The following is a 12,676-nucleotide window of genomic DNA, read 5'->3' as shown; positions in this document are numbered from 1 at the left end:
GATGATGGGAGTTGTAGTCTGAAAACAGCTGGACCCAATTCCCATCATCCCTCACCAGCTAGGGGAGTTGTAGCCCGAAAACAGCTGGAGATTAAATTCCCATCATCCCTTTCTAACTGGGGATGATGGGAGTTGTAGTCTGAAAAGAACTGGAGACCCAAGTTTGGGAAATACTGATGTCAGCGGCACGTTAATGAATATACTAGAATACGATTTGTTGCCTAAATGGTCATAGGGTAATAGATGCTTCGGAGAACATGGAAATGGTAGGTTGGGTTTGAAAGTATAGGAAGCCACCACACGAATTAGTAGGTTCATTTGTTTCGGCAAAGCATGACTCTGTGACAGGTGAACTGCACTGCAGTATTCCTAGCAACTGTAGCGTGAATCAACTGCACCCAACTTGTTAAACAGGTCACTTTATATACAGATAACATCCAAACAGTGGAGTGGGAATATAACCTGCACCTCTCATAGGGTTGTGATATTTCAGAAAGTATAATTCCTGATATCCGCAAAGTTGTTGAGCATTTTTTAGGAAGACCCCAAATTAACTAGAGCTGTTTCCAGGAATTTTTCTGATGTATGGCAAGCCTAACTCGTTATCAAGTTCCAAGATGCATTGGTGGGCATACGTGGTGTGAAAGAGCCAAATGGATGCTAAACTATCAAACTGTTGGCATCCATGTTTCTATCTTCTCAAAATAGTAATCACAGTGCTAATGTCATTTCTGAAATTGCTCTTTTTATCTGAAGTGTACAGCTGAAAAGATGTTACAGGATTATTTATCACCTCATGAAATAAATGTAAATACAAACCTTTATGGAAGGAAACAAGGTGACAAAGAGTATAAATGGCTATCAGTATATTTTTTGAATATGATATTCCTATAGATTTTTAAAACTATGTTATATCATGGTTGTCTCCAGCACTTTGGAAAATGAAAAAAGAAACCTGTAGAACATGTACAACTTTATTTTAAAAAATGTAGAACGAATGCACAATTACTGTCAAAAGTAGCTTTTTTTTTACAGTGAACAGCAGCAGTATAAATTTCTTAGTCTACAGTAACTGCAACTTATGAACATCAAAAAACAAAAGCACCAAAAAGTATTTTATCTGTCACACATTCTGAACACATTTTTACATTAATTTAAAAAACCTAGCAGATTATTAAACATTATCTTGACTGAAGCTAAAATTATCTATCCCCATTTATGTGCACAGGCAGCAGCAAACATAATACATGGTAATAATGACTAAAATATACAAATATATACAAAGCACTGTTTTTATAAAATCTTAAAACACCCAAAATGTGTTTTTACATGTAGAGACTTTCTGTGGGAGTTCTACAGACCTGACCCAAGTTTCCCATTGAGCTCCCTGGGATTTGCCAGAGACAGAAATTAAAAGGGAGGCATCTTTAGAAAGAAACTGATCTACTGTCCAATCTTATGCATCATTTATCAGAAATTAGTCCCACTGCATTGAGTGGAGCTTACTTCCAAGTGAATGACTGTGGGATTTCAGCCTTTGTCACACAGTTAAAAGAACTTTGTATTTCTAGAATGATCTTTTTTATGAAAATATTTTTGAACTATAAAAAATGTTTGGGTCTACCAAAAGTGTGGGAGACCTACATAAATGGCCACTGAAGTTAGGGACAAGCTAAGAAAAGCATCAGCAGAACAAAAAACTAGAAAAGTGAAGGGACAGCAATGTGCTGTGCAATATAGCTGCAAAATTTATCTGTGCTTTTGTTTCAGTCAGTACTTTCTCCTTGCAATTGCTTGAGAGGAGGGTTTGCAGGGAAAACATTCTGCCCAAAGAGGAAGGTATGAACTAATCCACCGGTACTTGCAACCAAAAAGTTATATTCATTAAGTTTATTTAGACCCAGTATTTGGTTGTACATTGTATTTTCAAATTCCTCTTGCTTTCATAGCTCTTTGGACCTGAAAAGGGCATAGTCTGTGAAACCAGGTACAATTAAAGTGAGCAGTAATAGAAGCTACTAATTAAAACTTTTGGGGATGTGAGGAAGAATGGGGGAAACAACTATTTATTTTGCTTATCTTTGGACATAGGTTAGTAATAGAACCGTTACAATTGCAAAGCTTCAGGGTTTGGGGAAAATTAAAAATTGCCTTTGGTTATATAGTGGAGCAAAACTATTTCAACGCTCAGTCCTAGAGCTCAGTGGGTGGGCTTGGCCCAGCCTACTTTACAGGGCTTTTGAGGCTGAATCATAATAATAATAATAAACCTTGCTCTGAAATCTTTGGAGGAAAGACAGAACAGAAAAAACATCACCAATTAGAAGTGCGAGAGACAGAAGTAGAACTGTAGAGAATGAACCCAATAACCCAATCTAGAACTTCACGTGTGTTCAGATGCATATACAAATCTCTTCTGCGCATTGACTACCCTATCATTCCCATGGAAAAAGCAGATCTATAGGACCATGACACAGGAGTTGGTGATGGTCTTTCTGTATATCTCCAGTTGCAAAAAAATGTGTATCTGAAGAAGTGTGCATGCACACGAAAGCTCATACCAAGAACTAACTTAGTTGGTCTTTAAGGTGCTACTGGAAGGAATTTGTTTTGTTTTGACTATGGCAGACCAACACGGCTACCTATCTGTATCCAGTTGCAAAAACAGACATATAGGTAGTATCTAGCTTAATAATTTTAATAGCTCTAAACATATCTGAACATGTGTGTTTAAATTTTGTTCTGTCTCCCACCAGCCCAAATATCCTTAGACCACCCATGATCCGTCTGCATTGAAGGCATGTGAAGTTGCTCCCTCCATTGGAATGAATGAGAAAGCCACTGTTTAGGCAAGGACTCTACGCAATGAAATCCACACGGAAATCCTGAGCACATTTTTAAGAAACAAAAAACTGCTCTAAGAGGGTTTGAGAAAATAAATGTCCTTAAAGCCTTAAATTTAATTCTATTTATCAAAAAGAACGAAAACACTTATCTACTACACAACACATACAATACGACATACAGCAGGGGTGGGGGATTTTTTCAGGCCAAGGGATAAATTCTTTTCCGGCTAACAGTCCAGAGGCAATATACCAGTTGTACGCATAATCAGAGACATAAGTGGGTGGTTCAATAAACGTGAATTTTAGCTTTGTACAGTAGGCTAGTTATCAGAGTTCAGAGACACATTCCAGCCAAGGCAAATGCCCTCAAGTAGAGTTCAAAGCAGACCAAGTAAGCGTTGTGCCCTGGAGAGTCCTGAGGGCCAGATAAAAAGGTCTGGAGGGCCACAATTAGACCCCAGGCCTGATATTCCCCACCCCATTTTACAGAGTTAAGCGATAATCCAATGCTTCTGTAGACACTAAAAACTGCTATAATTCTTGCAATGTTTATGCACCACCTGTATTTCCACCAGTTGTTTATATATACACATAGGGTTGGGTACACATATTCCCTTTCTCCCGTGGAAGTTCTTTTGATAGAAGGAGTCTTTTCCCTTCATGGAATGGAACCTTTGGGCCCAACCTACAGTATACATAAATCCTGAACCCTCTTTTTGAAAATCTAACATTCTGTTCTGTCTCGTGTAAGGCTTGGATAAGTAACCTGAGCCTCCAACATTTTTATTAAAATTAAATAAGATACGACAAAAACTGACAAAACGTAGAAAACCTTAAAATAGTTACGAAAACAGTATTGATTGTCTCTTCTGAGTTTCTGTTTTGTTTTTTAGTACACACAGTAGTAAAGTTTTTCAAGTCGTAACAAAGGTGATTGCTATTCATCACTTAACAACTTTTAAGGACGTCCATAATATAATGATGCCTAAAGAGATATTGATTAGCTACAAACCTGACCTGTGGAAGTTTGTTGTCTGCTAAAAAGATCTGTATTTTCCCGATTGTGATTTTTGTTGTCTTTGAACTTTGTGATCTCAGTAATATACTAAAATGTGACTTTATTCAATAATACATTTGTTTTAAGAAATTATCATAATCATATATATCTCTCTTTTGTTTTGGGGACATTGCAAACAGATCAGTCAATCAGAGCAATGTGCTAAAACTGCTGCACTACTATCTACATTCAATAATGGCGGCAATCAGGGCACCTTCTCTCATCTTAACACAATTTCTCACATTCCATATATTTCGTAATCTTTCATAAAAGTGTCCTTTCAGCTATTAATATAAGATTATACAAAAAGGCAAGATAAAATATACCTCTTTTACATTTTTAAGTCAAAGAACAGTGCTGCCATATCTACAGTTCCTAGCAAACTCAGTATTGTTAGGCTGACATCAAAAAATTACACATAAGCCAAGTCAGATGGGGCAAGCAATGTAATGGATTTGTGTTTCCTCCTTATATACTTACTCTGCAAGAATCACAACTAAGAACCTAAACAGCTCTCTCTTTCACTGTGTGTGTGAATTTGTATCTGCATCTGGATCTTCCACCTCTCACTGTAGACTTTGGACATCACACACAAATACACACGCACAGCATTCCCACCTGGTCACCCTTCCGTAACATCGAAAGCCGACCTTACTTTCCTTATCAAACTTAAAAAAACCCCACCAAGTGTGCTTATGATGTACTTATTTGCAAATAATCATCTCATTAGTATTTTAATACTTGTGCAGGACAGCTTTCTAACTAAACCGTTTTTGGTGCAACGGCATGGAAGCCAGAGCGCACGGAAACACTGTTTACCTTCCTGCTGCAGCAGTACCTATTTATCTACTCGCGCTGGTATGCTTTTGAACTGCTAGGTTGGCAGAAGCTGGGGCAGCAACGGGAGCTCACCCCATTGTGTGAATTTGAACCACCAAACAGCGGCTCCCTCGGCCTGAAAGCAAAATGTGCGCTGCAACCCCATAGTCGCCTTTGACTGGACTTAACTGTCCAGGGGTCCTTTACCTTTTACCTTTACTTGTGTAGGGATAAGAAAACGGTTGGCAGAAAAAGCATTAAATCCACAGTCTTGGATTGAGTGCTTTTCTAAGGCACTTTTAAAAACAATTTTTGTTCCCAAACCCCTCTGAATCCTGAAATTTTCAGCTTTTTAAAACATGGGTTTCTAACCCAACAGTTGCGATGAAACATTTGACAGATTGTTGTAACATGGTCCCAACATTAATAAACTAAAAGGCATTAGGTATACTGTAAGGTTATCCTTCCTCTGTCTCCAGGAGAAGAAACAGCCACAGCTGCTCACAGCCCCTATTCTTTTTCTTAAGAAAATAAGTAAATTAATGCTGCAGGACAGTTTTGCTTTGTTTTTCTCTTTGGCTTGTTCTCACACGTATACATATGTTGCTTCATACACAAATTAATGTGTGGAGCAGGCACACGTGTGCCAGAAATACAACTTGCCCATCAGCCACAATGCCAGGTTATGACTGTATATATGAGTGATAATAATGTAATCAAGAGTGATCCTTTGGTGCCTATGCCTGCCTCAAATTTTATTTATAAAATGTTACTTCAAAACTAAAAAGACCTGTCACCTGTTAAACATAACTCTGTATTCTTAAATGTTATTTGAATTATATTTCTTTCTTTTCTTTTTTTACTCCTCCCTCCCCTCCAAATACCCATCTCTTTTAAGGAGATGGAACATATTCCCTGAAAAATCTAAATTTCTGTTCATGATTTATACAAAAATGTTAGGTAAGTTATGACTACAGCAGAATCCACTGAAAGACATAATACCTCCTGCAAGGGCAAAAAAATACATAGTGGCTGAATTCAATCCTCATCATAATCCATGTTAGATTTATTAAGTGCAGCCTTGCGAGCTGGAAGCTTTCACAGCTATGTTTATTATTATTAATTGTTGTTTAGAGCTGCAGCGGAACCCTAAACTGTGGTTAATCTTAATTATGGTTTGTTAAAACAAGCCAGCTTAACAGCTCATGATTTAAATTTAGTCTATTTCAAACAAGCCACAATTAAGATTACTGACAATTTGTTGGTTTGGGGCAAAAATGCGCTGCTGCAGTTACTCAAAAGAAGAAGTTCAAACTTCCAAATCCCATCTTGTAGCCATGCCAGAGGAGAGGATGAAAGGGGAGAAGAATGCAAGCCCGAGGTTCACTACGGCTTGTTCGCATCATAAGCAGCCATGGTTTACTGTGACATCTGAATGCAGCCAATTTATGGCTGACAGTTTCATTTTCCTTAGTTACAGAAATTAATGAATATACAGTGGTACCTCAGGTTAAGTACTTAATTTGTTCCGGAGGTCTGTTCTTAACCTGAAACTGTTCTTAACCTGAAGCACCACTTTAGCAAATGGGGCCTCCTGCTGCTGCCGCGCCACTAGAGCACGATTTCTGTTCTTAGCCTGAAGCAAAGTTCTTAACCCGGGGTAATATTTCTGGGTTAGCGGAGTCTGTAACCTGAAGCATATGTAACCTGCAGCGTATGTAAGGTACACAGTTCATCAGTCATTGGATCTAGGGCAGCTACTTACAACCTCAGAGGGTTTACACATTCAGCACTAACTCAGGGCAATTCCATAGGTGCACCTGGACTTGAAAAATTCCCAGTTCCATAGGCACATGCTGTTTGCCACTGTTCTGAAGTATCTTACATCTTAGGAACCATGTAGCGTGACTTTTTGATTGTCACCATCGAGAAGGAGAATTTGGAACACGACAGGTAAAATGTAATTTCAAAACATTCTATACAGAGCCCATCTATATGTTAGGCATTGCAAACACTGCTTTTCAAAAGGATGTTCGCGGCATACATTATTTGCATATACAATGGTAGCAAAAATTTAACACTTTTTAAGCACTACATCGCAATGCAAAAGCCTGCCAAGTTTCTGCTCTATGTACTCATCTGGGTAACTGGCTTTTTAAAATAGGTTTTTTTCTTCCCTTTTTTAAAGTTTGAGAGGCTAAACAGTTTAGCTACCTAGTTACTGACCACTGCTACGCACATTTTTAAAAGACAGAAACAAGAAAATGTGTCCCCATTAACACAACCTAAAATGGTTCAGCTTCCCACCTTTAAACATTCCTAATTATATAACATTATGCCAGTTCAAGTTGTAGGATGGTGCGCTAAGGAAATTCCCAACATTTTTAGCACAACAGGCAAAATCAGCCGACGGGAGTTTGTTCCCCTCCACTTCCTTGGCAGTTTTTACTTCAGGCAACCACAATTTGAGGTAAATCTCCACTGGATGAAATATCTAGCGGTTGGTTTAGACCATTATTGATGTTTTCACAAAGCACAAGTAGGTTACTGCTAATCTTTCGGGAGCAAGTGTTTTGGCATTCCACCCCCCCCCCAAAAAAAACCCCAACTACATTCCATTACACTATTCAAAAGACATACGCAGCATGGTAGTTAGCAACCATTAACATTCACTTGTCCTTTCATGTGTAATAAACTGAGCACTTTCACTTGCATTTTCAATCTCGTTTGCTTCTTTTACATAGATCTTTTCTGGAGCTGCGCTTTTTTCGGAGCAGCTGTCGTCCTCGTCATCTTCATCTTCCACCCTAGGACGGCCTTCCACACTATGTCGGATGCCATAAGCAAAGTAAATAAAGAAGCCTTCCAGAGGAGAAAAAGAAAGCGATGTAAATTTTCTCAGTTTTGTCATATTTCTGTAGCTCTACCCAAGATTGCCAACCTAGCAGTTCGAAAGCACATCAAAGTGCAAGTAGATAAATAGGTATCGCTCCAGTGGGAAGGTAAACGGCGTTTCCGTGCGCTGCTCTGGTTCGCCAGAAGCGGCTTAGTCATGCTGGCCACATGACCTGGAAGCTGTACGCCGGCTCCCTCGGCCAATAAAGCGAGATTAGCGCCGCAACCCCAGAGTTGGCCACGACTGGACCTAATGGTCAGGGGTCCCTTTACCTTTACCCAAGATTACAAAACCAGAACACTTGTTTAGATCTTGGTATCACTTGTGGTCATAGGTTTCTTTAATCCACACTAAGCTTCCATTCTAGTACAGTGGTACCTTGTTTCTCAAACGCCTTGGTTCCTAAATGTCGAAAACCCAAAAGTAAGTGTTCCAGTTTTTGAACATTTTTCAGAAGCCGAATGTCTGATGCAGCTCTCAGCTATTGTTTCCGGGGCGCCTGTACCCATCAGAAACTGCGCCTTGGTTTTCGAACATTTCAGAAGTCAAACAGACTTCCGGAAAGGATTAAGTTTGGCGCTTTTGTTTTTGCTATTTATTTTGGGTTTTTGTTTTTGAGGCTTTTTTGGTTAATTTGTTTTTTGGCTGTGTGGAACCCGGTTCAGCTACTGATTGATTGACTGTGTGACTGTGGAAATGGATAAAAGCCCCCCATCCAAACAATGACAATCATCAGTGCAGGTAAGATTTTAAAAAAAATAAAAATTATCATCTACAATACTGTCTTATTTTATAGTACAGTACATTGATTATTGCTTTCATTTAATGGATCAATGGTCTCATTAGATAGTAAAAATCATGTTAAATTGCTGTTTTAGGGGTTGTTTTTAAAAGTCTGGAACGGATTAATCCGTTTTGCCTTACTGTCTATGAGAAAGCACACCTTGGTTTTGGAACAGACCTCTGGAATGGCTTAAGTTTGAGAACCAAGGTACCACTGTATTACTCTCAAAAATTGTATACAGAAATCCCTCATCTTATGTGGGGTTTCAGTTCCAAGACGTATGCAGATGTGCAAAAATTGTGTCCAGTCTAACCTTTGGAGCTGCGTCTAGAACCTGCATGCTGAGCAGGCTTTGCCCAGCAAGCAAGGTTAAGAGTCTAAATGCTCTTCTTGCACCATGTCTGCTTGTGTCACCCAGTATGAAAATGGCTTTTAAGCTTTTGCCCTTGCTTAGGGGGGGAGGCAAGAAAAAGTTCACAACAACATTCAGCTACTCATCCAGTAATACCTACCAATCGCCATCCAGATGCTAAACCGGATCCAAGTCTCTCCACTTAGTTGTACCATTAAGTAAATATTCACCAAGATACTCAAAGACGGCAAAAATGGCAGGAGTGGAACCTAAGGACAAATTTTTACAATTCAGTGTTTTTGACAAATATCTTGTGTGTTATACTTTTAATTAAATTTGTAAAGGGGCTCTACTGAACTGACACATCCATATTTCGAAAATGAAATAAAAGTTATAGGGCAAAGTGTCTTATTCCAGTTGCAATGAACACATTACCTACTTATAATGCATTTTAAATGCAGAACTAATGAATTAAATGTTGATAGGCCTGCAATGGGAAGGCGAGGACCACAATTTAGTGGTAGTACACACATGGGCTACACAAGATTTTATATATGCACAAGGGAAAATAGGGAAAGATAAAATAAGGAACACGGATCTTGTGGTCCACAGCTTTTGCATTAAAAACAAACAAACTTTTTAAAGATCTGTTGCCCAATTAATCTTCAATCAATCAAAAGATTGTTAAAAAAATAAATTCATCTAATCTTACACGTTTCAGTTGTAGTAAAAATGAATTCTCAACTCTTTCTACAGTCAAGGCCAGATTTGCACAAGAACCACTATTTTGGCTTACCACAAAAAGCAACTTTAGCACCATATCAGTCAAGCTCTTTTTAAGGCAACAGCTAATTTATTAATTCAACTGAAAGGTAGCCACTAAAGTGACAGGGTGGTAATCTCCAGAAGGGCAGCTAGTCACACAGCACCCCCCCCCCCCAAAAAAACAACCCTGTTTGTGAGGTTTTGCACTTGATGCCACTACCATCACCACTGCTTACCATAAATGCTACTTTCTGCTGACTCTGAGGTTGCCTCCAGATGACAAGTACAATGGTGATAAATAGCACTGAAAGTACTGCAAAGAGACAAATACTCCAAGGCTCCAGATTGGCAAGAAGATGAATCCCGTTGGTGGCCAAAATGCTTAAGCCACAAATCAGGAAAGCTAAACAGAGGCAATCAAAATGGGGGAGGGGGGGGACAACAAAGAGAGCATTTCAAAATCTCAAATGTTTAAGTGACATAAAGCTTCAGCAATATTGACAGGTAAAAACCAATACTGTACATTCCTTTGTTTTGAATTAGGCCGACAAAACAAAATTAGACTTGCAGTCATGTCTACTCCAATTAATCGGGGATGCAAAGGCTCCTCTCCCTCTTTTTCCATACTTGAAATTTTGGACAAGTTCAAAAGAATAAGTGAATCTGATCCGTCATTTTGTTTAAATGCATTTTGCTTATCAGTTGACACTTCCGAGATAGTCCAAGTATTTAGATAGCTTTTGACTTACCCAACAGACATACAAGAAAGCTAACCATGGTGGCAGACTGTTCCGTGGGCAAACTTGATGGATTAATCAGTGTTTGTAAGCTGAAACTGTGTCCTGGTACCATACTCATTTGAGATTCATTTGTACTTTCTCTCTCTGATCCCGCAAGAGCCTCTTTTTCTGCTGAATATTTTGGCTGTTCATAGTTTAAACTGGGTTGGTACCTGTTTGTGCACATACACACACAAATACATTTGTGTAAGGTGAGGTTCACAGAAAATAAAAATTAAAGGCACAATGTATTATAATCTACAAGGCCTACAGCAAGAAAAGACATGACTCTATATTTTGGGTGGCATTATTGCACCATTTGTTATTGATATTTAATTCAGGCAATAGAGCCAGAGTTGCCACCAATATGCAGTCCTACAGTCATAATCTGCATATTACAGGAAGGACATTCAGGTCCAGATTCTCTTAATGTTTCAGAGATGCACAGCAAGTAGGGAAAGAAGCCAGCATTAGTCACACCTGGGGAAGTATTGGGCATCGCTGCCTGAAGGAGTCCTGCATGTCTTTGGGCAGTGGCACCCAACAATGCTGGCTTTTACACTGCCTATCCTCCCTCCCCACCCCCCAGGAAAGACCAGATGAGCATTGGGCACCACTGACTGATGGCAGCCCATGTGTCCAAAGGCAGCATTGGCCAGCAGCACACCCCCACATAAACACTCAAGTGTTTTCCTTGGGAAATTGCAGGAGGGTTGCCTGACATGTATGGGGGCTGATAATGACCATTTCTGGCCTAACCAGAAAGGCCAATATATGGTGAATCCCTTCATATGCATTATAACTCTCAATAACAGCACCACTGGCCCCAAAAATCCCTCAATATGGTAAACCCATCAGCCCCAGGAGCAGAGCACAACCAAAGGGGCGAACTCCTAGTCCACAGGATATTGATAAGGAATCAGAGCTGGGATTAGACCACAAGAGACAGGTCTGCTTTACCAAACCGAAGATGCATGGAAGACAGAATTTGCATGCAAGATTTATTAGGCCACAGCTATTTTAAGAAAGCATCTCTTTCTAGCTTAGAGGTGCCTTAGTGTTGAGCATTTTCTCTGTCTCTAGCTCCGAAAAGGTAACTACCCAATGTGGTTGCTGAATGACAACTGCCACCATCCCCAGCCAGCGAGGGATGATGGGATTTGCAGTCTAACATCATATGGAAAGCATTAAAGAAGCACTTAAAGGTGAGAACCACTATGCAACAGAGCTTTATTTCATACAATTTGCCCTAGATGCCAAACAACTTTTATTCTCCCATTCCTCTGTTTACTGCAGTACCTAAACTTGTACAGCAGCGGAATGTGAACTTCTACAAAGTACTAAGGTAGTTGCTCTCATGCACAATCTGCATTTGAAGGCTATCCTGTCTGTTTGTGTAATTTCATGTATACATAACTTTACGGAAGAAACAATAACATTTAAGGATTTAGACAACATTGCCTAACAAATTAGTTAATAACCCAAAATTAGAACTCACCGAAGAATGAGGACACACGCTGCTACTAGCGAGTACGCAAGAAGCGTACCAATGGACATCATATCTACTAATGCTTTTAGGTCAAAGAGAAAAGCCATCAGAGCTAGAAAAACAAGACAAAGCAGAGCTAGTATTACAAACATGTCTGTATTAAGCTGAAAATGAATATTTGCTACCATCTCCATTAACGTTTAACACTTGCCCTTAAGGGTCTTTAAAACGTTCATACAATTTGAAGCTAACCATTGCCTTCTAAACGTTTTATGGCCAAAATTAAGATTTTAGTAATGCAGTAGCATTTTATAACCTTCAGGGGAACTGAGTTAATTCCCCTCTGAAATTTGGTGCCATCAGGGCATTACACAGTAGTTTCAATACTTGGCTTTCACATGATGGTATAAACTCATTTTGCATGACAGACACCATTAATTTAAATACATGCATAGACATAATAGGCAAAATACACTGTGAGCATCTCCCATGCTATAAAATGGGAGTTAGGCAAGCTGTTTCTGGCTCATTTTAATAAGGCAAAAATAGGAAATGTTCCTGGTACGCTGTGCCCATATAAAATCTTGCTTCTTTTCTTTTACTACACAAAGCTCATGCAATGAATTAAAAGTGTTGAGCTTTCAAGCACTCATAAAAGATAATCCCTCTTTAAAACAGTGTTAAAACTAAGCAAAAGTATTTGAGGGCTTATGCAAGGCACAGATGAAAAAAGTTTTTGAAAAACAAAACAAAACCCAGTACTGTTGTATTCTGCAGAGGTCATGCTAGCTGCCTGCAACCAAGGGTTTAAAATCAGTAGCCAGTCTCTAGCAAAACTATGTCCCCTTCCCAGGCTACAATTATCCATGGTGTGGCATGTGCATCAAAG

At 39.2% G+C, this 12,676-nt stretch overlaps 1 protein-coding gene and 1 long non-coding RNA gene across 5 annotated transcripts in view; one reads left to right on the top strand and one right to left on the bottom strand.

Annotated features, from left to right (window-relative positions):
• The first annotated feature begins 712 nt into the window (after window positions 1-712).
• Window positions 713-7,313, top strand: LOC309377420. The gene is made up of 3 exons (XR_014171551.1): window positions 713-2,521; window positions 2,669-6,231; window positions 6,436-7,313. It is a non-coding gene; the product is annotated as an uncharacterized lncRNA (long non-coding RNA).
• Window positions 7,314-7,384: 71 nt separating this feature from the next.
• The window catches only part of SLC7A2 (solute carrier family 7 member 2), a gene marked incomplete at its 3' end in the record, with an annotated part of 48,513 nt that continues 43,221 nt past the window's right edge, over window positions 7,385-12,676 (bottom strand). For all 4 annotated transcript variants that reach the window (XM_081924500.1, XM_081924499.1, XM_081924498.1 and 1 more), the window contains exons 8-12: window positions 11,797-11,899; window positions 10,269-10,471; window positions 9,756-9,922; window positions 8,915-9,023; window positions 7,385-7,584 (exon numbers count right to left, since the gene is read on the bottom strand). In XM_081924500.1, the coding sequence (XP_081780626.1) occupies window positions 7,385-7,584; window positions 8,915-9,023; window positions 9,756-9,922; window positions 10,269-10,471; window positions 11,797-11,899 (782 nt within the window). The remainder of the gene's footprint in view (window positions 7,585-8,914; window positions 9,024-9,755; window positions 9,923-10,268; window positions 10,472-11,796; window positions 11,900-12,676) is intronic.

This window comes from Podarcis melisellensis (assembly GCF_964234715.1).
Source record: "Podarcis melisellensis genome assembly, chromosome: 9".
NCBI classification, from domain to species: Eukaryota; Metazoa; Chordata; class Lepidosauria; order Squamata; family Lacertidae; genus Podarcis; species Podarcis melisellensis.
Note: the sequence above shows the minus strand (reverse complement) of the source record. Positions and strands in the feature narration are given on the sequence as shown.